Raw genomic sequence first — 27,761 nt, 5'->3', positions numbered from 1 at the left:
TTTACAGAAATAAATTTAGGATTCCATGGAGCTTGCATCATCAATGATTTTCAGCCAGCTGCTCTAGTAGTGCCCTTCTCCGTCTTTCCAATTCTCCATCGCTCAGATCACTATCGGAAGTATCCCAGCCAGTCTGCATAATAGAAAGAAAGCAGAAACTTATGAGGAAGCGCATGTCAGATTATGGTATTGTTTGGTTGGGTTTGTTTTACTTGACTGCTAAGAAATGTGTATGCTAGTCAGTAAACAACCTGGGGACTGATGGCTTTAGTTTAAATCCTCACCGAGGGACTTGTTAAAGGTAAAGACCAGTATTGGAAACGCCCCAATTTCAAAAATGAAATGAGAGCTCTTATTACCAATCATGTGAAGGAATATGTTTTGAATATTACATGATGATAAAAATTTTGGCGGGAAAACGCCTACTAATTGATATATTTGGTAAATTAGTGTATCTCTCGCCTGTTGAGAGATATGAAATGCATGTGTCGCGCACGTGTGTGTAGTCCCATATACATCTTTCTGTGTACAGTGCTTCTAACTTTATGAAGACTTGGCCAAATTTCTTATCATTTTGATGATTCCAGAACCTTGCAGTACATCTATGCTAGATGATCAACCTTTTTTGATCGATTTCACAACGTTTCTTTCACAATACAATCGCATGACCATAACTGGTCTTTAGCTTTAACGAGGATTAATGCCTTACTAGCTCATCCACTTGGTTTTGAACGGGACTTCCCGGTTACGAGACCAATGCTCTCCAACTGAGCCATCTCGTCTTCTTATTAGATTAACTCTTTCAGGACAGGATTTCTTTCAAGGCTTTAATTGATCATATGTTGCTCTTGAAATTGGCAACCACAATGTTTTTCTTTTATTGCTAAATGGTTCTAATAAAATGCAATGTCTCCATAGACAATATCTATGTGTGCAGCGTAGAATATACCTAATCAAAAATAGAAATTGAAATCCTTCCTGTTTCTACCGTTCTCAATACAGCAGAGACTGGTTACCTTTTCTTTCTTGGGTGTTCCAGCAGACATGGATGGAGTACCGGACTTGCTTGGCTTGTGGGGAACTGATATCTCACCACTCTCCTTCTCATCAGAGCCAGAATCAGATACAGGCTATAAAAAGAAACAACAAAATAAAAGTAATTCTATCTGTTCAAATTGAATTCTTTCACAAGTACATCAAATTTAAATTGCTCCCAAATAAAGTATTACAAGGAATAGGTTCATACAATGTTATTTACTTGCCAGAATTACACTTTACACTTATCTTCATTTTACAAAACTTAAGCCATGCCAGAGCAGAATTTGCATCTAACGACAACTAGTAGAGTAGAAATAGTCACTTCACCGGAAGTCACACTCGTTCATAAGTCAATTTCAAGAAGTGCTGAATTAGTTCCCTCCCATAGAGACTAGACAGGAGGAGTCGTAGTTGAGTGGTTTAAGGTTAAGCACTTGACTACAAGGGTCATGGGTTCGATCCTCGACACCAAGCTTATGGCCTTTTGCAAGACATTAATCTACATTTGCCACTCAATACCCAGGAGAGAAATGGGGACCTGGTAGGATGACAAAAGCCTTTGTGATACAAATTTCCATATGCCCTCCAGGTAACCATACAGTAGGAAAACTCCTCTAAGAGTGGAAATTGTGCACACTGTGCTCATGAATTAATTCGAGGTTCGGTGTAAATATAAAATCTGTAAAGTGCTATATAAATCCAGATTTATTATTGTTATTATCAAAGGGAACTATTGGGAGCTCCATTACCTGATCTTTGAGTGTGCATGTGACTGGTTTGAACTGGTTTAAACTGGCTTACTTCATCAACATGCAAAATCAAATATTGAATACATTATCTGCTCAGACCCAGAGGGGTGATAACTCTGTCTTGAGTATATGAGTTAGTGCCCTTCTGGTTCTAAAGAGATGATATGAAATATTGACTGTTCCAATGAACATCTGGTATGAGCGTAAGGTCATCAAACTATGATAAACTTCTAGATGCATCCAAATTGAATTAATTATATCTAGGTTGAATGTATGATTGAAAATATTCATAATGGAAAATATAGATTTTTGAAGTGTTTTTTAACAGGGCACCTTCAAATTTTCATAACCCTTTCTTTTTTTAATCGGTTTTTGCTCTAACTTTTACTAACCAATTTCTCTCATTTTCTGCTTCTAATTAAAACCAATGTAATATCAGGGTGGACTTCCCCTTCAATGTCAGCATAAAGAACTTGATATTCATCATCATAATCATCTGAACAAGCTTTCTGTAACACTTTTTGAGACTGGTTGCTTACCGTTCTCCTGCGCTTCTTCTTTGTCTTCTTCTTGTGTCTCTTTGACGATTTATTCTTACTGTGATCTGTGAAACAAATGAATGAATAAATTTGACTTGTTTAATTTAATCTACAGGATGTATCAAAATGAAAATATGCTGTGAAATTGGTACACACAATTCATTTTGTACACACAATCGATTAATATTGTCTCAAATAAAAACGTTGTGCAATGCAACTACCGGCGAAATGTGGGAATGTGAGAAAAACTGACTTTTGTTTTTTTGGTTGGAGTGTAAATGCAGCTTAAGCTTGCTTTGATTTTTACTAATAATTTGGTCCTTTATTAGATTTGTTTACTAACTTATTCACATTTTAAGCATACTTTAAAAAAAAAAGTTGTTCTTCACAACCTGAAAGCTGGCTTGACATAGCAACAAATAATATGCAGAATGTATTCCAAGTATTGTAGTTTATTCATTAATAACAGGTTACTGGAATACCTCGTCACAAGGTCTCCAGGAAAGAAACAACCATTAATTTGAATACTCATTCAGCCTTTTCACACAGGGGTAAAATTCATTGTATTAAGAGCTGATTAGTTTAATTAAACAGCTTTAAAGAAAATTTTCCCTTTGTGAACGTCGTTTATACGATGTTCGGACCGATACGAAGTCGTGATTCATACGCTGGTCAAAGCAGGCTGCAGATACGAAGCCCGTTTTGTGTGTTAACGGATATACGTCCTTAACTAGACCGGCCACTGCTCTTTAAACGCTCAGTAGGGCCATTGCGCGTTTACGAGCAGTGAATCGGGGGATAATCAGCAAATACTACTACTACACCTGCACTGTGGGTTAAACTGTGACCCAGATTCCTGCCTGTTAACAACTCAAGTGTACATTTCACACTGCACTCATAAATAACTTGCTTGTCAATTTCATCCTGCTTGAGAGTGAATTTCACCACTTGATTGACAGGTTGTAATTTTGAGAGATAACTCGAGAGTTGATTTCTTGTTAATTTCATAAACTTAGATTCCTTGCTAGTACATTACATCGGAGTTGTGTATTTTAATATGGTAAACTTCACATGACCTTCTCAAGGTTCAAACCAGGTTCAAACCTATATTCTACTCAAATTTCAATGAATCAAAAGTTAAAAGTGTATGTTGAAAATCGATCTATAATTGTTCATAAATCTGGTGGCTCGGAAGGTGCTAAAATATTTCCTACTCTCAAAATGTATCCACGATTTACTAACCCCCTTTTCAACACAGGGGTAAAATTCTTTAAAGCCAATTAGCTTTAAAGAGCTTTAAACTAATCAGCTTTAGATATAACATCATTCACAAACAGATGATTTCGGTGCGGTTGTTCGAGGTTCACTGCTCTTTAAACACTCTACTGAGAGTTTAAAGAGCAGTGCCCGTTCTAGTTAAGGACGTATATCCATTCACACACAAATTGTCTTGCCCTCTAGATACGGACTTCGTATCTGCAGCCTGCTTTGACCGGCATATAAATCCCGACTTCGTATCTGTCCGAACATCGTATCAACGACGTTCACACAGGGAAAATTTTCTTTAAAGCTGTTTAGTTAAACAGCTTTAAACTAATCAGCTCTAGATACGATGAATTTTACCCCTGTGTGAAAAGGCTGTAAGTCATACCCTGTCAAAAACTAAACTGATAACCCAGGCAGGACTTTTTGGAAAAATGTGTATAAAATCGAAATTCAATCACATCTAATAGATTTGACAACTTGCAATTTTCTTCAAATACTCAAAGTATCATTGTTCTCACAAACTTGTTAACATGCTATCGTTCACTTGAATTATAAAGTATCTTTGATTAAAAAGAAAATGAATCGTCTTACCCGATTCATGACCTGATGACTCTGAAGGCGTCTTCGAACGTTTCTTCTTCTTGGAGCGCTTGTGGCTGTCTCTGTCTCTTTCTCTCTCCCTATCTCTTTCCCTCTCTCTATCTCTCTCACGTTCTCTCTCGCGTTCTCTCTCCCTTTCCCTCTCCCTCTCCCTTTCCTTCTCCCTCTCACGCTCCTTTTCTCGCTCCCGCTCTCTCTCCCTCTCTTCCTGTTCATCATCAACAGAATCCGACTGATGAGAAAAAACAAAAGAAAACAGAAGTTAAATCACAGTTAATGTAAAAAATATAACCTTTTTTATGATAAATCAAAGTACCTCAGGATTATAAACTTTATGCAGATATTTAGCTAATACATGTACACTCATCAGACAGTTTGAAAAACGTGCGAGACAAAGCAATAAAATAGTCAACAAGTTTGAAGTAAAGACCTTTCTATTACAATCGACCTGCATTGTGATACACTTTCATGCACATAATCCATAAAATAGTGAGAAGCTAAGCAATTAATATGAAAATCACAATATCTTTAATATTTGGCCATTCACTACACATTTCTTCAACTACAAAGCCACCTTACTGAATGAACAGCTACAGTTTACAACTAAATTATTCATACCCCTTGCAAATTCAATGTTTTTGTGATTTTCGTAAATTAGAATGAAGTGTGTACGGGTTGAATTATGGCCTTTGTTGAATACTTTAAGATGTAAGCTGTAATATGTCACATTATCAAGAAACCATAAATTGAGACAAATCAATTGTTCACATTATTTAACAAATTACAAAACTTGGTAAGGGTATGAATAATTTAGTTGTTACCCGTACATATACACCTAATGCATCATAATACAGTCTATGTCTCACTCATAAAAATTAAATATTTTTGCACCACTGTACCTTACATGCTTTTGAAAACTCTCTCACACAACCTTTCTCTACTTCTCAATCTGAATAGACCAGTTCATGGTTAGCACATGTCCCAAATGACCCCGAATATCCACAGATCTTGAAAACATGATGAAGTCCCACTTTATACATTTTGAAGTAATCACTCCTACAGCGATGGAGGTGCTACATAAATAGCCTGTTTCCCCTTTTCAAAGAATACGTCCACCTGTGTATCATGGAGTGCACTGCTAGTGCATAACTTTCATGAGCACGCAACCAGTATTTTGTTTCAGTAGGCAGTGCCGGTGTCCCACAGAGGCCAAAAATCTGGATTTTAGTTATCCTCTTAATTGCTGTCTGTCATCAATTATCCCTTCAAAAATCCAATAACAAAAGAAGAAAATTCTCCATTGAAAGGATTTTTAAAGGGATTTTTAAGGAATTTTTCTGTGTGACACCGCCTTATTTCACAATTTGGTCTGCAATGACCTTTATCTGCTCATGCTCAGACTGCAACTATGATCTGGCTTATTCAAGACTCACCGATTTAGAGCGTGATGGAGATCGTCTGCTGCGGTGTTTCTTTGACTTCTTGGAATGTTTGCGAGATGTAGATTTCCCATGATGATGGGCACAAGCAACCTGAAGGAGACAAAGAAATTATGATTTGTTTAAATGTACTGATTAATATTTTTGATATGGTCATTAATTGTGTATCAGTTTGGTTAAAATGTATGAAAAAAAGCAGCTGTGACAATTCAAAGAAAACTAACCATTATTCAGTGTGGGAAATATAATTTTATATTAGAATAGTATGGATTGTATTCAAAGAAACAGATATATCATAGATATCATTAAAGCTACAAAAAATTATTACAGAGACACACTATATTCCTCTTACTTTCCTTGTAATCTTGCTCTTGGACTGATTTTAAACATGTATTTTCGAAAGACAATAATACCTTTTGTGTATATTGTCTACTTGTATTAATAAAAAAGAAGGAAAAATAAAGAAAGAAATCCTCTTCTAAAAAACACACTCTACGAAGGAACTCAAATAAAAACAAATTTGGCTAGTTTCAAATCACGTTTTGTAAAGCGCAACGATAGTTTTTCCAAAAAAATTCAGATTTCCTTCTAAGCATTTTTCCGACAAAATGTCAATTATCAAAGGACAAAAGATTCCCATGTTTCAATTTATTTACAGTCTGTGAAGGACAGCGATTACCCGTTTTCCTTTTTCTAAAAAAATTCTACAATTTACATATATAACAAACTGACTCATTAGAAACCAGTCAAGCATTCAATGAAACACCTATCACACGTCATACAATGCTTACCTCAAGAGATGTAATAAATACTTTAAAGTCTTTGATGAACAACGATTACCTGTTTGCCTTGCACTAAAATTTTCCTGCAATTCACATCTTTAACAAACTGACTCAAACCAATCAAAAATCACACATCATACATTGCTTACCTCGAGAGATGTAATAAATTCTTTGAAGAGACGGATCCTTTCCGATTCAACAGTGATGCCATCAAATGCATGGTCGTTGACAAAGCGATCTCTGACCTGGAAAACCAAATATCAAAAATTAATCTACATGGCCCATCAACACATATGATTTGAGCGCAAAATGATGCCCCCCCCCCCCCCAAAAAAAAAAAATCATATAATAATTTCACCTATCAAGCAAACGACATGGTGAAACTTTTCCAGGCCCTGTAATATATAAACGGATTTAAATCCATAGTAAAAGTCTATCATAACTCCAATCTTGCTGCCATAAATTGTATCTTACCATGCTTACAATCTATCGGTAATATAAAATGAATAGCAACATAAAATTAGTTTTAATGTTAAGTCCTCTCCACGAGACTTGGTTATGAGGTCTAACCAAAGGGAACAAACGCATCGACTTGGTTTCGAACCCCGGACCTCCCGGTTACGAGACCAATGCTCTACCACTGCGCCTCCTTCAAAGAGAAGCAATGATGATAAGAACTTACGTCATCCCAGTTGGAGTTGACATCTAGGGGTGGGGCAGATTGCTTGAGCATGGTCTTGAAGGCACTCTCTTTTCTTCTCTGTTTCCTGGCTTCTTCTTTCTGTCTCTCCTTCTCTCTCGCTTCTGCTTTCTCTATCAACTGAAAGAGATAAGAATAATAACAATTCAATTAGTGTGGATGATGATTAGGATGATGATGATCAAGATGATGATGCTGATGATTACAATGATGATGATGATGATGATGACGATGATGACGATGATGACGATGATGATGATGATGACAATTATGATGATGATGATGATGATGATGACAACGATGATTATGCTGATGATGATGATGATGATGATGATTATGATGATGATGATTATGATGATGATGATGATGATGATGATAAAGGAGAAATCAATAATTGTGATGATAATGGTGATGATGACAATGGTGATGATGACAATGATGATGACGACAATGATGATGATGATGGTGACAATGATTATGATGATGATGATGATGATGATGATGATGATGATGATGATGATAAATATGATGATGTTGATGATGATTACGACGGAGATAATGATCATGCGTTAAATATGTTTTTAGGAGAATTTGCTTGGAGAAACTACCCTTCTGCCAGCAGATCTTTTGACAAAATAAGGTGGTATAACATTAGACCTATCACAAATCGCCGAACTGACGAATTTGAAGTCGTGGAGAGAATCAACAGAGGGTGTGATTTTCACATAGAAATGCAGAGTAATCTGACTTTAAGAGGAGCCAAACAAAACTGTGAATACAATCCAATGTATACCCCCGAGAGTGATCCCATAACTGCATGAGAAAACACAATTCCCTGATTTTATCAGAATCATGATAGAAGATATTTTAAACAATAAAAGGCAACAGAAGCCAACCATCCAGCGGATTAACTATCTGGACACAAGCCAAACTTATAATGAGATAAATTTTTCGTCTGGGGGCCAATAACATTACCTTACCATTTCTTGAATACCCGACAATTCCCTGGCTGGAAAAAAAAAGGAAACTCATTATCCCGGTTTTCCCTGATTTCAAATATAGCTGGCTATCTTGCCAGTCAGAACTTACACTATTGAACGCCATCTTGATATTGCCTGCATCTAAGGTGGAAGCCCTCTTGTCTAGGCTGATGGCACTGGCAAAATCATCAAAGGTTGTAATGAGCTCCACAGTCAAGCTCTTATCCTGCAATCAAAGATGAAATTTACAATAATGTGAAATGTCATAATTATAAATGCCACAAGAGAACACATGTCTATAAAGACCTCCCAAGGGAGACAAGAAAAGTGGTCTTTATAATATTAATACACAAGATTTGTAAGGTACCAAATCCACTTGACAATCAAATGATCAAGGTGCAACTTGTGCAGAAGATGAATTACATGATAAATATATACAAAAGTACAATAGGGACTATTGTACTTTTGTATATATTTATCATGTACAGACATGAAAGTTAATGGTAATCAATCATAGGCTAAATTGAACAGATATTTCTTAGGATTGTTTTTTGTAGACAGGTGGTCGCTAAAGCAGGTTTGACTGTATTACCATACCCATCAATCAAAACAGCTATTTACAACTATTTGTACCATAAAAAAAGTAAGGCTGTTGGATCAAATGTTAGATTGAACGTTCAATACAATAATAAGCAAAGAACCACAATGTTACAATACAAAGGACATTTGAAATACTTCCATCAAATTCAATATGTGCAGTTCTCAAGCAATTAAATATCATAATCACATATAAAGGACCACAAATTTTTAATCCAAATTGTAACCTTTGACTTAATTTCCCCCAAATTGAAGTTTATTTCCCATGCAACTAGAAAATCATAATATGGAATTTGTCATGACAACCGAAAAATAAAAAATCCCTCACCTTGAGAATGTCCTTGACAATTTTCTTCTCGTCATGGAAACGGGCCTTGAGGTCATCCACGTAGAACTTGAAGAGGTCAAGGGGCGTTGACCCTGGTTTACCCAGCATGCCGTTGAAGCGAGGGTCGGCACTGACGATAGGGTACAGGTCCATCCAGAGAGACATGGAATGGAGCTGCCCTCTGTCGTGCAACTCATCAAGCAATACCTTTATGTTTACAAGAAATAAGAATTTAAAGAAATAATTAGAAGGATTAGAATCCTTAAGCATATTAAAAAGGTTGTTCTTGAAGTGAGAGTCAGCACTGACGTAGAGATGTTATTCCATAATGTATCATGCGCTATACAAGAAATGAACTATTATAATTATTATTCACAAAGATCCCAAGTTGAACTTTGTGGGTAGAATCAGGCCTGACGACGGATAGTCAACCTGTTCGAAACGTTGAGCCACTCCCGCCACTCATCCTCTCCAAGTACTATAAGCTAAGAAAGATAACCAACAGTCTTTTTCAAGACTACACAAACAGTCCTTTTCAGGACTCCTCAATCCTCTCTCTCTCTCACATGGTGCACCCGCAAGCCTACTGTATAATTGTATATTGTAGTTGATTCGATTTGAAGTGATTTTAATGGCCTCACCAGAAATGCTTCTCTGCACTTCCTGAAGTGTCTCTTCTTAAGCATCTTAGCCCTCTCCAGCTCATCTTCCTCTTCCTTCTCCATCTGACGGATGTGCTCCTCAAAGCAGATCAAAGCATCCTCTTTGTCCATACCTACATATAACAAAATAGAACTGTATCAACTGCCTGTACCATTTTCATCATCCTTCGTATCTAAAAAAAGGCACCAAAATTATCTTTACATGTATAACATAATATTAATTTTTTTAAACATTTGGTCTGATCCATATTCTAGCATGGTTCTAAACATTATATAACCACCCCAAAAAAGAACCCTGACTTGTCCTTCAAGTAAACCTCATAATTTGATTCTAATTCAATTCAATTCATTTCAGTTCTCAACTTGATTTAATTTGACACAGTTCCATTAGAGTCAAGTCAACTTGACTCAGTTATGTTTAGTTCAATGTAATTCAATTAATTTCAATTCAATTCATTTCATATCAGTTGTTTCAATTTGAATCAACTGGAGTTGAGTTAAGTAAACTTACTGGTAGTAAAGTTCACTTCGCTTCAATTAAATCAAATTAAATTCAGTTCAGGTCCCCTCTACTCACTCATTAGCTCAGCAAATGGCAGGTACAGATAATAGATTGAAATTGTCTACAGTTCCAAGTTCCAAGTCAACCATGATTAGCGATATCACACATTACAACCAATCATCAAGTAAGCTACATTGGTTTCAAAAAGACGATAGGGGCAAATTGCACTAAATCCCATGTGATAAATTTATTTCTGTTGAGTAAGGAACTGTTTCTTTCCCACTACTCACTCATAAGCTCGTCATCCTCCGCAAACGAGGGGTTCTCAGCCAGATACCGTTGGCACTCTGACCAGGTCGTGCGGAAGGTCACGTTGGGCATACTATCCAGGATGTTGTTCATCGCCTCGATGTTCCTCTTGCGCAGCACCTTGGCCGCCTCCTTCTCTTTCTTGCTCAAGAAGAAGACGACGTCGTCATAGAGGTCCTTCCGATCCCGGTCTGGCACCACCCGCCAGATCTCCTCCTCCTCGAACATGGCATCTGCCTTCCTGTGGTGGCAAGTTAAGTGATTGTTAAAGTTAAGAATTCTGAGGCCTGAATTCGTATAGGAAATTACTTTCAATTCAATGCAATAAGCTGAAATGCACGAGATAAAAGGCAATATTAATATTCACACAGCAATATATACTTCTATAAAGGACAAATTTTATTGAAAAAATTGGAATTTAATTGTTCTTGACAGATTTAACTTTAGTAAAAGTTTAAGATTTTGCACATTTTCTGACATGCACTTACGGTACTTGAGAACAGAAGAACAACATACAGTCAAACCTGCTTTAGTGACCACCTGTCTACAAAGACCTCTTTTTGTGTTTCCCTTAGGCGGTTGCCACAGACAGGTTCGACTGTATGTAATCAGCTCAAACTCATAAATCCTTCCTTGGTCTCGTTGGTGCCGAATTACACACTATCTAGCAAGTGGTTCATGAACAAATAGCTCTACTTTGAAATGCGAACCTAGGTTTCTGCTTAATTGCACTCATGATCTTTTGTTCATTTCTATCATCTGTATAAGATATGTCATCCAGAGTGGCACATCACGCCCCAAAAGGGGTCCAACTTTAATAGTTTGAATTGCATAACAATGAAGTTTGTCTGGGCCCCGTCTTACAAAGACTTGTGACTGATCCAAATCAACCGCAAGTCCTCTAATCAATCGCAAATAAGTAGCGATTGATATCAACTCTTTGTAAGACGGGGACCCGACCTTACCATGAACATGTACACAATATTTACCTGTATCTGGTGGTAGAAGTCATTTTGGGATGGTGTTGGAGATACTCTTGAAGTTCCTCTTTGGCCCTCTTGGCTTTCAATCTGTGTTCCTCCTACAATAATAATAATAATAATAAAGAGACAAAAATGGACATTCCATGAAATGTGCACTGAAACGTGTGAATTTCTCACAATACTGTGTCACTTACATACTTAAAGTCACAATGTATATATGATTTTAAATATTTGCAAATTGTTACAAAAAATTCATGTTAGCATTGGCATCAATTTCAATAAGGCGAACAAAAAAAGATGTTGTATTGCCCTTTGCGACAGACCCCAAAATCTTGAAATCTAGGAAATCTACGGTCGACGTTTTTTGAAGAGAAAAAATGTATTACAGCATTCAAAACTAAGAAATATCAGCCCAAAGAGGGAAAAAAAGAGGAATGTGATGACATTTTTATTAGGAACAATCAAATAATCTTACCTTGTTTTCCCGTAAACATATACCTATTTTTTGGTGGTATACTATGGAAGTTATGCCTAAGTTAAGCCTTTTTAGTATATACAGTGCATTGTGTATCATAATATTTGCTGTACAGAGCCACAGAGATATTTTTAAGGGGAGCATAAAGTGGGTCTCATCGGTGATTTTATCGAGCCTTGGCCTGGAATGGATACGAAGTGGCTGATTTGGTTCAGTGCACATTATGTTTCTTCGTCCAGTTCGGGGTCGATGGGGTCAGGACGCACTCCACGATTGAATTTTTGTTTGTTTTTTGGATATGAATTTAAGTAAGCAAAATGAGAGATGATGTACTGGGCTATAGCAGGAAATACGGGAGTGTGAAGAGGAATGATCAGATAGTTTGGAAGAGGTTATGATCATGAAGCTACATGTAGCTGCATGTTAGGTTTAATACAGGCAATATTTAGTGATGGTCTGACAGGCCTTAAATTTCAACATTTTTAGGGCAAGGCCACTTTTCTGTAGGGCACATTCCTATCATACAGCACAAATAGGAAGAATTGGAAAGGGCACAAAAATCTCCAAGGCCAATTAGAGGGGCATTGAGGCCAATCACAGGGTCATCCAAGGCCATGGCCTTGGTGGCCTTGGATTAATTAAAGCCCTGGTCTGATCATGTGGTAGTTAAGAATGGAACTTGTGCAGATCGTGTGGTTTGGTGGACTGTGTCCAGGCTTTGGTGGCCCTTGACAGGACGATTTTGGTCTTGTCAGCTAGGGGGACTCCTGTTATAATAAACAGTCTTCTATTTTTTTTTCTCTCTGTGGCTTCATATTATGCATTATATTATGTTTATTGATTTAAATATATCTTGTATTTCTTGTCACTTTTTTATTTATTTTTTTTATATGTATCTTTTTTGTTATATACCAATCACTATTGATGACCTGTAAATATTGTGATATTAGTTTTGATTTAATAAAACATACAAATAAAAATATAAAAAAATAAAAAATAATAATAATAATAATCTTGCCTTTTCCTCCTTGCCTCTTTGGACTTTCCAATTGTTGAATACTTGTTTCTTCTCACTCAGCTTAGTCAGAGCTCTGAAACGACAGAAACAGAGAAATAAGACACAATATAAAACAAAAACAACAGAGAGTAAAAATATTTCACCACTTGGCTTACTATGACTTTAAATACCTGCAACGGTTCAACTCTCAACTCATTCGCGACAATGGTTCTCAAAAAAATGATCGCGCACGAAGCTCTTCAAAAAGGCAATCCAGCTGTTAAGGCCAGGAATACAACATTCACTGGCGGGGAAATGCATTTCATGAGGGATACTCTTTTTGCTAAATATCTGTGATTTACATGAAATAAATGGAAATTGAATCTTTATGAACTTTGACTATCTCAAAGTGTAATAATGTGTATATTTATGTGATTTATGTAAATAATTATGTTGTGTTTTTATGTGATTATGCTATGTTATATTATCTGTTTGTTTGATTGTTTTTATTGTTTATATTTTGTATAATGTATTTCTTTTGAAGGGTGGAAATATAGGGGATCAACCTTGACAGGCCAATGGCCTTTGTTGATCCCTCACATCCTCCACCCTTCATCCTTCTTTCATCAGTACAATGTAAATGAATGTTTTTTTTGTATATATTTATATTGTTTTAATTTATAATGATTTGTTTGTATATCTTTAGATGTGTTTTTAAAGTGATGTGAAATAAATTGAATACTTGAATACTTGATTTATTCAGAAATATCTTTTGTTCATGTATTGCTTGTCATGTATGGATGGACATGTCCTTTGTATTAAAGGATTAGGCCACACTCCTAGATGTTGGGCTGTGGGCTCGTCGATTAGGCAAAAGGTTATTTAGAAATGACACCAAAGAAATAAGGGGCTGGAGCCAGACTAAGTCATGTATTGAAATTCTATTCTATTTCCTTGTATTGATAAAATAATACATTTGTAATTTTTTATAAAAATTGCACAACACAAATTTTCTGCTAGTCTTTTATTTTATCTTTGAGTTCAAAATTCTCCGTCTCAAAATGAAAGGTATACGCACGAGGCCCCACCGGGCAGAGCTGAGGATTGAAATGGATGGTATAAATAAATATTGCAAAATTATTACTTTACTTGTATTAAAGAGAACTGTTGCTGAGCTAGCGCCATGAGTGTCCTTGGACGGTGTGTGCAGTCTATAAGTGTACACTATTATTTTATTATTATTATTATTGTTATCGATATGGCTGGGCTTAGCGCTGGGAAAGTCTGAATGGCTGGGTTACGCATTAGGCTCACAAGCCAGGTTTTTTTGGTAATAAGTGGAACAAAATGTTGTTTGATAATGAGATATAACAAGTCTGAGTAGGTTTTCTCAATATCATTATTTCATAAATAAAAGTTGAATATCTGGAATCACGATGGGCCTTTAATTCAAGAGGTGAAAACAGCCACAAATAGATCGAACATTACGATGGGCTGGTACTTGCAAACTATTGACTATGTGTTGCCTAGCAACCAAGGACAATGGACAAAGGAAGGAATGAAGGTCAGTTCATTCATCACTGACACCCAGACCCTAACCCTGAGTTTACATGTTGGAATTCATGACCTCCAGGTGGAGTTTTTCTCATAATGTTTAATGTATTTGAATCCCAAATCAATTCAATCAATTCAATTTGTTTTTTTTAAACCATTTTAAATCAAAACAGTACGGGTATACAAATCATGCATGTATGAACATTATTGATAGAGGGTAAATGGTCAGGGTGCCCCTAAAAGCCAAGGCTTGATTAATGGGGCACTCAATACATAAAGTAGTAATTGTATCTTTGTATCTTTGTATCTTCATAGCGGAAATACATACATAGAACAAATTTTGATAAGCTTATAAAATTACTGGCAATTATTATTGTCTTTCTTTTGCTCAATTAATGGATTTACATTTCCCTTATTTCCATTGCATTTCTTTATTGAATGTATAAAGAAATTATATGAATGTGATATTTGTTTTTTGATGGGGGGAAGCATTCCCATTTCTGTTCCGTTAGTACTTCGTATTCATTGTACTATTTTGTAGTACGGTTAGTAGATGTATTTCTGTTCTTTCTTTACATAGCAATTAGTTTTTGTTGTTGTTATTTTGTCATCATCTGGCCAAGAAGGCAGATATTATGTCAGAGAGAAATAGAAGGACAAGGAAACACCTACAATATATATACGAACTGTGTACAATTCAATTCAAACACGTGGGTTGTTCACAACATGCAGAGTTTGGGGCCCCGTGTCACCATACTGCGTTCATCGTTTGAAGACTTAGGTGCATAATACACATACAACACAAAGCCCAGGATTAGAAATTAAGAAAAAGGTTTATTAAAAAAAAAAAAAAAAAAAAAAGACACAAAACTTAAAAAACTTACTGCTGTATTCATGGCAAAAAAACGGAACAAATACGGCAAAAATGGAACTATTGGCATCTCTGTTTACGGTAAAGACATAATCCTCTCTTGAAAGATGGGTATGGGTTAATCACTCACTTGTATCGAGGGTCGTTCACTATCAGTCTCATGGCTTGATCCCAGTTAGCAGTTGATGGAACACTCTGTGAAAAATCAACAACAAAATTGGACATTAAACTTATGTTCCAGATACTGAAAGCAAGCAAATGATCACATTACAATTTCAGTGGTGAAGAACTTGTCTGATAACTGGGAGATTCTATTTAGAAAACAACTGAAGGTATGGCATTAATACCTGGAGCTGTTTCCTTTTTATTTAAATTTAAAAAAAGTCTTCTAGTAGGGTGAGGCTTGCTTTTAGATCTAGTTGCTTTGTTGTCATGTAATGTCCTGTTTCTCTGGTATAAGTGAACATTTCCTCACTATTACATTGTATACTATTGTGAGCTCCACACATGTTTTTTTCATGTTACGACAAAATATGTGGGTTAGAAATTTTTAGATTTAAAATAGATTAGTGACACATAACATCATCTGAGCAGCGGCAAATCAATTTGAGATGGCCCATTTGGGACTTTTCTTGAAACGGCTGGTGTGACCAGCTGTCTACAATAATATGTTTAAACCCGAACTGGCAATTGTTTGTAACTGAAAACATATCCCACCCCCCCCCCCCCATAAAAAAAAAAATCCTCATTACCATGTCCCTTGGAATGTATTTGGGCTTTAGTCTCTAGTTGTTTACGTACAACCATTTGCTTGCTTTCTTGGCAGTCAGGTAAATAAAATAATCTGTCAATCAATAAATTTCCTACATCAAAGCCTTTAAAAAACATTTGTTTTACATGAATTGAGGGTAAAATAGTATCATTTGATCTTATAGAAATCAAAAGCAAGTCAACATCATTAACGCAGGGCTGGGGGTGTTTCACAAAGATCCTAAGTTGAACTTATCTCTAAGTTGGATTTAACAATTATGGAAAGCTGTTAGAATATTTGAAAATATTTTGTAAAAGTTAATTTAAAAGGCATAAAATGTTGATTCAAATCATTCTCTCTATTATCAAAGATATTTCACGTTCTTTATGTGGAATTTATAAAAAAATTCTAAAATACTTGATTTTTCGCTTTTTAATATATTTTATTTTGAGGCTACAAATGGCTCTCCATAATTTTTAAGTCCAATTTATAGTTAAGTTTAACTTAAATCTTTGTTAAATACCCCCTGGTTACTTACTCTTTCCCTCAGAAGAAGTTTAAAAGCATCTTTTGCCTCTTCCTTGGTGTTGTAGACTACTTCTTTCAGTTCTGGAGTATCTGGTCTAGACTCAGTTGCACTGTATTGAACAAGACAGGGAGAAGAGTGGACAAGCTTAGAAATTAGTATCAGACTAAGATGGAATATGAACATACTTTCTCTGACATGATGGCCATGACACAGTAAAAATATGAAGATTTGTTATTTAAGTAGGCTAAAAAAACACTAAAAGTGTCATAGACAGGGTTTCATAATTTAAATTGTTTGAAGGGGTCCAGCATTTAGTTTTGGGGCATTCTTTGGTCCTGGGTGTCTGTTTGTGTTGGGAAAGAATACAAAATATGTACAGGACTTGATTGGGTAGGTGATCTTTTTAAGGCACATGAGACTTTTAATTGTTGACCAAAAGATCATGACAGGCATGTAATTTTTTATTCATATTAATGACTCCACAAACATTAAGAAAGCAATCAGATTTGTAAGTAATCTGAATCTATGGGTTTCCAACAGCAATATTACTGGTTTAGCAACACAAACAAGCCTAAGCCTATAACAGCATGATGTACATCGTCAATTTATTTTGTGCTGCAATTGCTTGAAATCGATGACTCACCTTCCGGCGTCCTCATCCGTCTTGGGTGTGACCACGGCACCGGGCACCACGGGCATTCCCAGCGCCGCCATGAACGGTAGGATACCGGGCGGCACACCAGGCATGGGAGCTCCCGGGAGGGGAATCCCCATGATGGCTGCTGGGTCTAAGGCTGCTCCCGTCACTGCTGCAGGGGTTGCTGAGGGCACAGCTGCAGCTTGCTGGGTTGCCTCGGCGACCTGGGAGGTGGGCGTGTCTCGGGCGTCCTGCTTGATGGCTGGTTCCTCCGGCTTGTCCACGGGTGTGCTTCCGGAGTCATCGGGAGAACCGGGGAGTAACCTGGATATTTTCGAAAGAACAGAAAAATTATTGGTAATATTCAGTACAACTATAAACTATCTTTTACTACTAAGAACAATGTGGTGTATTGCTGAAGGCTTTTGACCCTCATAAGAGAGGTCCCCCATTCGATGCTGGCTTGGGGCTTATATCTGTTTCGCCCACATTTTAACTCTCTTGACCCAGGTGTATCATATCGGTACCTGGCAATGTTGGAGTAATAATAACTGCAGGATCATCAGGAAAAGCATAATTAATACTACTATCGTCACCCTAGGTAAAGATGAGGAGTGTTGCGGCCTAGTGGTTTAAAAATATTCCACCTTTATGACCAACAGTGTATAATTCACCAATAAAGGGTAAACATATATCAATCATCTTCAATCTGTACTAATCTATCTGACACATTACAAAATAATATTATAAAAGAACACTTACTTCTCAAGGCCCTCTGCTGCTATCCGATCTGCAATTTCATAAAAAATAGAGTGAACATAAATTAGTGTTTAAACTGGTATAAAGTACTGAACAAGAAGAGAAGGTTCAATTCTGGGACAAACAAAAAAATACATTGAAGATGTATTTTCTTTGACTATGCATTCATACAGACAGTATTTGTTATTTCTATTCAATCTTTGAAAATACAAAAGTATTGAGAAATCGAAAGCTATGAGAGCCAAGATTTTACGGGTGGTGGTGGCAATCATCGCATTTCTTTGAAATCAATATCGTGCCACCGAATTCACAAATTTGTAGCACAGATAAGATTCTGTCAAATTAAACCACCACACTTGCTTTATCATTGTTTGTGGTGAAACCAACATGGTTCTGTTACTTTAACTTCACACAGGAAGAGCCTGTTCTGAATTAAGACAAGAAAGAAAAGCTTCCATTAACCCTAATATACTACAAACGATATACAAATTTGGGCTATTCTAACTGCCTTCGGTACTGTAAGAATTAATTTCACCAACGAAGCCTTAAGCCTTTTAGATACAGCACTGAGGGCAGCATGTAATGATGAACTTAGAATCTCACTTTTTATCTCCTCTAGATCTTTAGGAATGGTCCATTTCGATTCCTTGGTTTGACTGTTGTGGAAGTAGACCTTCCCTGAGTCGGACTTGAACTCCTTCCAGGGACATTCTGTCAACAAGATCTGTGGGGTAATTCAATTCAATTCAATTCATTTTATTTGCATATTTGATAAACATACACATTACATTACAAAGTCAATTCCAACAAATAACACAACAGAAGTATCAAAATGTGGGGGGACAAACAAGGCCAATGGTCTATCAAAGGCTTGTCCCTAAACTATATGAGTAATTAAATATAAATTAAGTGGTACAACAGGAAGAAACAGAAATCAAGGCAAACGTACTGCTTTTCTGACTCTCAGAGGGTGTATGATTTAATAAAATTAGATTTATATACTTTCTTAAAATTCCCGACATGGTCGCCGTGAGGGCATATGGCCATTAATCACACAAAGGCTTTCGTCATCCTACCAGGTCCCCATTTCTCCCCTGGATATGGAGTGGCAAATGCAGATGAATGCCTTTTCAGAGGACATTAGTGCCATGTTGGGATCAAACCAACAACCATTGCATTTCAAAATCAAGTGCCTAAACCCCTCGATACGACACCTCTACTTATGAAGTTACTCTGTTAGGGCATTCTGCTTCAAGATTAGATGAATAGTTTTGGATGGACATCACTTAAAAATTGATTCAAAATCAATAACAATAACTACAATGATATATGTCACATTGCCATGTAAAAGTGCCTGGATTTACATATAAAGGCACCAGGAAACGATGGCAAAAACACAATGGTGTTTAATGTTTGCAAACATATAAGAACTGCTACTTACCTCAGCTTTAGTCTTGAGGTCATCCGGTTTTTCCCATTTGGACTGCTTGGTTAGATTGTTGTAGAAGTACGTCCTCCCATCTGGAGCTTTGTGTTCAGTCCACTGAGTCTTCTGTGTTAGATAAATAAAACAGAAGGCAGTGAGGACAAAGGAAATAAATGCCAGCCATTATGGAAGATGGAATAATATAGTGGTTGAAATGAATAGCAAATGGCTAGAAAAGAGGAAAGATGATTATTGATTATTGTTCTAGACAGATGTCAAAATAGAAGGCAGTAAGGAAGAAGTAAATAAATGACAGCCATTATGGAAGATCAAAAAATATAGTGGTTGAAATGAATAGCAGATGGCTACAAAAGAGGAAAAGATGATTATTGTTCCGGAGAAAGTAAACATGCCACTAGCATATTAAACATAATGAACAAACAACAGCATTATTTCAATTAATTTGAACGCACATGATGCTTAATAGTTCAACTGTGAAATTAATGTTTCTTCAAAATCAATTTGATCTACACCTACCCAACAATTCCTCAAACAACACGTCAAACTAAGCAATACTTTAGTTGTCCTTCACACAATTTGCACATCATTTGGAGACAGAATATCTTATCCTCAATTAGCTGATACAACAAATGGTTACGGTTTAAAGTTCACTTCCGTGTGCATGCAAGCGATACAGTTGCTTTTACATTTAATTAATGCATTTTCAACCTTGCAAAATCTCTATACAGAAGTAACATTCAAATCTGATATTTTGAATACAGATAGATAAAACTTCTGTGGGTATTGGTTCCATAAACAATAACATTACAGCATTGCATCCGTGGTACCTTTTTCTTTTCATCACCGCTTCCCTGAACCGTCTCCTTCTGAGCCAGTTTGCTATCGCCGGGTTTGTTGTCTCCTGATGACGAGGGCTGATGGGCAAAAGACAGAGGTCAGAATAAATTTAGACTCTTGGTTGTAAGGAGTCAAACAATATACATTTCCATAACTTCTACGTTGGTAATCTGAAAAATATGTAAACCTTTTTTTCTGCTAGGGAGAGGAATGTTAATACCCAACTTTTGGACAAACATGTGAAAAAAGGACATAATTACTTGTAGGTCTGCACTTCATTGACATGTTTAAAGGAAACGCTTTCGCTGATATATTGTGTAGCTTAACCCTTTCAAGACAATCATTCCACATTTTGTGGTTTTGCTCAAGTTTGATTCAGAGCCTTAAATATATACCAGATAACACTGGAGAAGGGGCAAGATTCCTACACAAACTGCATCCATTTTTGTTTAAGAACTATATTGTGTTTGATGCCAGAAATTTAAGAAAAGAAATTAAGCTTTAAACTCTTTAAATTGGCAACACTTCCAGAGATTCAAATTCATTGTTTCAACTCAAAATTCGCTATTTTTTTCAACATATTGCTCTCATTCTTGCCTATGTATATATTATTTACAGAGACATTGAATTTGATGCTAACAATGTAGCAATAAGAGAAAATGTTAATGTTGCCAATTTGAAGAACAGTATGTGATCAATTTAGCCCTAAAAAATAAATCCTGTCCTGAAATCATGTGAACTTTATCATGCAACTCACCTTTGTTGATGCGTCTGACCCATTAGTAGTTAAAGCTGTAACAAGAAATCAAGATAATGATTGAAAACTTGACACAATGTGATTGCATTTTTCATGAAAGGAATGTTATCATTTCATCTTTAGCTAAACAAATAAATTATCTGGGCTAGACCTGCTTAGCCACACTTAACCACACATCTTTCGCTTCAAAATGCATATGCACACAAGATGAAGTGTGTTTCCAACCCAAACAGATAAGTTTACAAGTCCATCCATTCATGAGCACACAAACATAAACTATGCAGTTCTGCTTCAGAAACAGATTATACTTCATCAATATTTATAAGTCTACACAGAAGAATACACTAGGAACATGGATCCCTCATTCTTGTTACAATTGCTTCACTGAAGTGTTTATGAGCCATTTGCTACTTCCATCACACTGCCAAATTGACTCCACACCGACCCCAACCCAACTGATTCTTGGCCATTCAGGGTAATTGTTGGTTTACTCTCTCTGTCTTATTGGTCTCACTAAGGCACTCAAATTTTTACTGAAAAGACCATTGATTTTGTAAAAACTTGTGAATTTCAACAAGTACTTGCATTCACTCCCTTGGATCATTATTGTACTGAGACTTACCCACGGCATCGGAAGATTTAGCAGGCTGCATTGTAGATGTTGGTGGTACACTGGGAGGTGCAACAGGTGGAAACATACCTGAAATGAAAAAAATTAAAACATTTCTGATTTGTTTTTGTTTTGTTTCAAATCAGCATGATCCTTTTCATCATCATCATCATCATAAAGCGACCTTACTAACTTGCACACGTATGTTTTCTTCACATTTTTTCTCTTTCTAATCTGAAGGTCAATGGTCACTATTCTTTAACTTTTGAAAGTTTTCACTTCATTATCTTGCTGTATATCATTGTTTTTATTTATGTAAAATCACATGGATTGGAAAAGAAGATCTTTGGGGGATGATTATTTAATCCATGTTGTTCTTTTCTCAGCATCAATGTAAATCTTTGTTGCTGCACTCACTAATTTCTTGGTTTGTCAATTAGCCGACAAATCATCATCATCTATCTCTTCTTCCTTCTCATCATGAAAGATGTTGTCATCATCATTACAATTATTTATCACCATCACCATCATCATCAATCAAAATCAATATCATCCATCCCCCCCCCCTCTCTCTTCCTCCTCCTCTCAATCATCACCATCACCATCACCATCATCCTAATCATCATCATCATCATCATACGTATGATATAATTTACCTGGAGGGAATCCTGGCGGCATCATTGGGGGCATCCCCATGTTGGGTGCGGTGGGCCATCCAGGGGGTGGCATGCCCATGGGAGGGGGCATAGGGGGCATTCCAGGAGGGGGCTGCCCATAGTTAGGTGGGGGCATGTTCATAGGGGGTCCTCCTCCTGGCCCTCCCTGGGGTGGCGGACCACCTGTTGGGGGAGGCCCCTGACCCGGCATGGGGAATGGTGGTGGGGGCATCCCTGGTCCCTGTAGTGAGAGACATAGCAGAAGAAATTCAAATTAGAACAAAACATTGCTAAAGATTTTTGTTTAATGGTTCCTAATTTTTCAAAAGACAAAACCAAAGTTGGACAACCCATTTTGAATTGGAACATTTGAGATGTGGTACAATTCAATAAACCATCAAACCATGTTTTGCACAAATTATTTGATTTTAGTTATTATAATTGGAACCTTTACATCGACATGACACATCTAAATCCCATTTAGTATCTTGTATATTGTTTTTCTGTGCATGTAGCTCTGCCAAATTTTGTTCTTATCTTAACTGTAAAATTTGCTGTTTTACAAGTAACATGCAACACTGATTCATACTACAGCAACGAAAGTGCAGTGAAGAATGATACTACGAGGAGTTATCCACAGGCAAAAATTATGTGTATCAAGTAAAGTACTAGGAGTGTTAACATTTGTCAGGAATGGTAAAAAATATTAAAAAAAAAAAAGAAAAAGAAAAAGAGAACCATAACTCTTACCCCAAACGGTGGCATCATCATGGGTCCCTGAGGGTTGTAAGGGGGATTCCCCCCACCAGGTGGCTGGTTTCCTGGTCCAGACTAAAAATAAATCAAAGGTCAAAAGGACAGGTAAAAAGTGCTACATTAAAAATACATGTTGCATTTCATAAATGAGCTTTTGGTTAAGTGCATACCGACAGTAGGCCGGGTGCTATCTCGAATCCTCATTGAATTCATGCAAGTAATGCACATTATGAATTAATGTTATAATGATGATTATTTCAGTCGCTAACTTCACGCATGCGTGCACGCACGCATCGAGGCCTACTGTCGGTATGCACTTATTTTGTGCAGCAGTTGTCATGAAACCTGTGAGAAAGTGTATATTAAATATTGTTTTCAGGAAAAATACTCAAAAAAAGATAAGAAAATTGACACAAAACAGGCAAGAAAAATAAACTTTTTGATCATGATCGTTATTTGAACAATTTTTGAAGATTTAGATGATTTTTGGTGTGTTGTAGTAAGGTATCTCCGAGCAGGAGTCTCGGGTCCAAAGCCGTCAAATTTTCTATCATAGACAGCAGAGGCGCTCAGGCAATATAGGAGACTGTCTTCCCTTTGGGCTACCAATTTCCTGTGTTAACGTTTGCTGCAAATGAATTACCTTACCTTGGCTCAAAATACAAATATGATGTGCAGACTACTCATGAAAAAATACCCCTATTTGTGACAGTCTACTTCAAAAATTCACAGTCTACTTTTGTTTTCATGACACACATCTTTGTTATGAAAAATATGATCACACACACAACCAAATACTGGTTTAGTCTCTCGTAGTCTTACTCTTAGGTCTTAGGAGTGGCAAAATTAAGGTGAAATTTAGGGGGAAATTGTCTTGTTGTTAGTGTTTTTTTCTATTGAATTGATCTTTAGTAAGCTGAATCTCCAATAAATCAATATTGGAGAGAATCTCTTGAATCAAACTTGGACTCTTTTGGAGTTAGATTGGCCTCAGATCGAGTCTCACAAATTGTCATTGGATTTGGATTTGGAATTGGATGTGCCCGTGCAGATTGCAGACAGATTTTATTAGATCACACAAAATTAACACACATATTTGACTTTCACATGATATAGGAGAGCTAACTTATAGTACAGTACTACAGTATCAATTCATAAGAAAGTACACGCGTTCGATTCAACAGAAGCTTTGGTATTCAAGGTATTCAAGAACTTGGATGTGCAGCCTGCGCCTGGTGCTGCTCGCTGCAGAAATCATCAGCGGGATCTCCAGACGAGACCTGCATTGGACGCCTGCACCACCGGCGGCGTTGCTTGCTATCGTCTGCCTTCCCCGAATCCCATCGGCTTATTAAGCACACGTCCGAAAGAACTCACCATCATTATGATTCAAATTAATATAAAAAGCAAATCTAATCATAAGTTATGTTTGAATATCTTCTCTGTATAAAGAGATCACACAAAATACATTTATAGTAAGCTCAATATAATGAACAATTAAATTTTATACTGACCATTTCCAGCCGCTCATTCACACAAAACACGCGTAAAATGTCGAGATTAAAATTATTCACAAAGAAAATTAATTATGTCTTACATGTTTGTTAAATTCAATATTTTGACAAATTAAAATATGTGGAATAACTTTAAAATATTTTTTAAAGAATAAAAATGATCAAAATAGTTCAAAAGTATATATTTTTTGCTTTCAGTTAATGAATAATATCGAACAGCCTGGCAATTTGACAAAATGTCTGCGACCGTACGCACTTCTTCTAGAATTCAAGCACGAAAAAGCAGGGTAGTTTCTACAGATAAAGAACCGGCTGCGGAAGGAAGGAAGAGGAAAAATGTAAATTTATTATAACTATTATATTAAATCATTTTCCTTCATGTTATACTGTGAAAACCATGATAAATTTCTTATCAAAATATTCTTATAGTCCGATGTGTGTGTATTTGTGTGCTACTGGTTTTTACAGCTACAACAGAGACCGGTAATTTTGTTATGTGCAAAGTTATTTCAAAATAACATTTTTCCTCGTGTAGATCTCTCTTTTTCAAGTTCCTCAAAGTGCCCCTTTTCTTTTATAATAACTGTCCCTTTCCTCTCTTTTCTGGTAAGTAGGTCTAGATCTAGAATCTAGACTCTCTAGACTCGGGTGCGAGAAATTCCCCTTTTCACCTTTGAAATTTTTGCCCTATTTTTAGAAATTTTACTTTAACCTGTGCTTTTCCTTTTTAATAAGTGCACTTTTTCCTTCGTAAAAAAATTCCCTTTCCTTTCTCTCAAATGCCACTGTTCACCTCTGATAAGTGCCCATTTTCCTTTCTATTGGCTATTCCTTTTTATATGAGCCCCTCCCCCTTTAAACAGGTTTTAATACACAGCCAGCAGCCAGGAAAATGCAGCTATGTGTGGGTGAAAGGCACACGTAGCTGCATTACTATCTAATATATTATTGTAAGTAGAAGTAGCAGTAGTTTTATAAGTATTTTTTATCAGTATCATCATTATTTCTCTCTCTTGTTTCAGTCAAAAGATGATGAAACCCCTGCTGTTCCACCGACGACCCCTGCAAAGAAATCTGCAGTCGTCCAGAATGCCACACTCACAAGTCCAAGTCCATCCCACTCTTCAGCAGAGTCTTCTACACCAACTACAGCTTCAAGCAAACCAGCAAATATAGTTGCCATCTCCAGTCCTGCTGCCACAACATCAACCAATGCTACCATGGCAACAAGGTCGTCACAGAGAGGGGCATCGTCAGCGCCCAAGGAGGATGTGCCTTCCAAGCCAATCGTATCCACACAGCCGGTTGTTGCATCCGCTCCACCTGAAAATCCTCCTGCTACTACTAATACTGGAGGACAGCAGGTCAAGTCTGAACCAGCGTCTCTGGCCAGTGTTGGTCCTGCTGCTCAACCGGCTGCTCAATTGGCAGCTCAAGTCTTACCTCCTCCAACTCACATCTTCAAGAATCCAAATTTTACAGTATGTTTAATACTCTTCTGAAGCTCAGTACACCTTCCAAAGATTGTATCATAATAGTAGTGTGATCATTTACACAATTTCACATCTACTATTCTCCAATTTGTGAATTAGTATACATTGTAGCTTTGTAGATATGAATTTATTTCAACACATGTGTTTACTTATCAGCAAATAATCTTTTACTTTAATTAAAGATTCTTTACATATCTGTTTAGGGTGCAAATTAGGCTTAACATTGGGTTTATTACAGAATTGTGTTTCTGCTATGTTCGTTCACAAAGATAAAAAGTAAATCAAGCAAAATTTGTTTCCCATGTTATGATATTTGAAGTGAGTGAAATCAAGCAATATTGCTTTTTGATATTTTGTGTGTGTGTGTTTTCATTTTGTCTTGAGTGTGCTAGGCATCCACTTCCAATGCCAAGTATACATATTATTTTCCAACTTTTATTTGCGAAAACTGAAAGCAATCGTGCCTTTGATTTGAAAATCGCTTTCTCCGTTTTTTATTCTCATCTTAAAGCTTTCAGGTAGAGGGGGTGCATCAGCTGGGAAGAAGACGAGGGCATGGAAGACATTGAAACAGATCATTACATCTGAAAGGGTTCAACTCCATAGACCAGTAGGCTCAACATGTGAGTGTCAAAGATGAGGGTCCTGTTGAATTAATTAATTTTCTTCAACTCAAGGTAGAATTTTAATTGATCTCTTGTCACATTAGCCAACATTGAACCTCCTAAGTGAAAACAGAGCAGGGAAACCTGTATTTGCAGTTTAGCACATTTTTACACAATGTAGAAAAGTTCCTGAACACTTTTAGTGAAGATGAAAACGTTATTCTTTGTAATACACAGTACATGGCAAGTTTAAGGGTAATCAAATCCTTGTTTAAAGTTCATTTGAAAGATAGTAGAAAAATAAGATTAACAGAATGGCAAAAATTTGAATTAAATTGGACCGATAAGAATAAAGTTATGAATGTTTGAAATATGAGATGACTATAGCTATAAGCGATTCTCAAATTGGCAATATTGTCAGTGGAATGGCAGTCATTTAGCATTCAATTCACTGATTCAATGAAGGTTTAATGGTTTTGGAAATGACAACATTATCTTCTATTGTGTCAGATAGTAAATGTTGTATTTATTCATTTTTTGATATTTTCAGATAGCAGTATTGATGCACCTTCTTCACGAAAACCACCAAAGAAATACTCAGATATTTCAGGTTTGCCAGTAAGTATAGTTTCACCTTTCTTCAGTTCCTATCATTTCTAAGACTATCAATAGATCATAACATCACAAAAACACGGCACATTTTGACAATATTCCCGCAGATTTTGGACTTTGCTAAGATTCATGAATATTAATACCTTTAAAAAAATTAATATTTCTATCTGTGTATAAACCTCCAACATTAACAAAACAACCAACGATCAGAAAATGTTAATTCTTTCAAGAAATTGACTTGTATCTCTATTCTACTTTCTATTTTTCTTCTGCAGGCAAAGTATACAGATCCTCTTACCAAGCTAAGATACTCAACCACCGAGGAGTTTGCTCAATTGCGAATGTTTCCACAAGATATTGTGAATGGACTGTTGTCATTGAGGAGAGCAAATTTAGATGTCCAGTGAAATGACACTGTGTCAGAAAA

General features: G+C 36.5%; 2 protein-coding genes across 2 annotated transcripts; one reads left to right on the top strand and one right to left on the bottom strand.

Moving 5' to 3' along the window:
- LOC587854 (pre-mRNA-processing factor 40 homolog B) lies at nt 1-24,698 on the bottom strand. The gene is made up of 25 exons (XM_030974683.1): nt 24,625-24,698; nt 23,105-23,185; nt 22,355-22,595; nt 21,711-21,788; nt 21,089-21,123; nt 20,322-20,408; nt 19,489-19,599; nt 18,651-18,771; nt 18,051-18,078; nt 17,295-17,612; nt 16,661-16,760; nt 15,502-15,566; nt 12,968-13,040; nt 11,481-11,572; nt 10,473-10,732; nt 9,660-9,793; nt 9,019-9,225; nt 8,203-8,319; nt 7,096-7,233; nt 6,563-6,658; nt 5,626-5,724; nt 4,184-4,424; nt 2,327-2,391; nt 1,017-1,130; nt 1-133 (listed from the first exon to the last, which is right to left on the bottom strand). The coding sequence occupies exons 1-25, from the start codon at nt 24,625-24,627 to the stop codon at nt 41-43; spliced, it is 2,997 nt and encodes a 998-aa protein (XP_030830543.1). The 5' UTR covers nt 24,628-24,698; the 3' UTR covers nt 1-40.
- Nucleotides 24,699-24,854: 156 nt separating this feature from the next.
- Nucleotides 24,855-27,761, top strand: LOC580704 (INO80 complex subunit C). The gene is made up of 5 exons (XM_780745.4): nt 24,855-24,962; nt 25,647-26,105; nt 26,629-26,740; nt 27,273-27,340; nt 27,610-27,761. The coding sequence occupies exons 1-5, from the start codon at nt 24,861-24,863 to the stop codon at nt 27,739-27,741; spliced, it is 873 nt and encodes a 290-aa protein (XP_785838.2). The 5' UTR covers nt 24,855-24,860; the 3' UTR covers nt 27,742-27,761.

The sequence above is a fragment of the Strongylocentrotus purpuratus genome, unplaced genomic scaffold (genome assembly GCF_000002235.5).
Source record: "Strongylocentrotus purpuratus isolate Spur 01 unplaced genomic scaffold, Spur_5.0 spur5_contig_866, whole genome shotgun sequence".
NCBI lineage: Eukaryota > Metazoa > Echinodermata > Echinoidea > Camarodonta > Strongylocentrotidae > Strongylocentrotus > Strongylocentrotus purpuratus.
This window is presented reverse-complemented; position numbering and strand designations above follow the sequence as displayed.

Excerpts from the sequence above, each read along its gene's own strand:
- LOC587854 (XM_030974683.1), bottom strand. Across the intron at positions 15,567-16,660 it reads AACTTCTTCTGAGGGAAAGA|AGTGTTCCATCAACTGCTAA; the intron begins GTAAGTAACCAG and ends GATTTTTCACAG. Across the intron at positions 1,131-2,326 it reads AGAAGAAGCGCAGGAGAACG|CCTGTATCTGATTCTGGCTC; the intron begins GTAAGCAACCAG and ends TTCTTTTTATAG.
- LOC580704 (XM_780745.4), top strand. The coding sequence starts at position 24,861 with ATGTCTGCGACCGTACGCACTTCTTCTAGAATTCAAGCACGAAAAAGC. Across the intron at positions 26,106-26,628 it reads TCAAGAATCCAAATTTTACA|CTTTCAGGTAGAGGGGGTGC; the intron begins GTATGTTTAATA and ends CTCATCTTAAAG. Across the intron at positions 26,741-27,272 it reads TAGACCAGTAGGCTCAACAT|ATAGCAGTATTGATGCACCT; the intron begins GTGAGTGTCAAA and ends TGATATTTTCAG.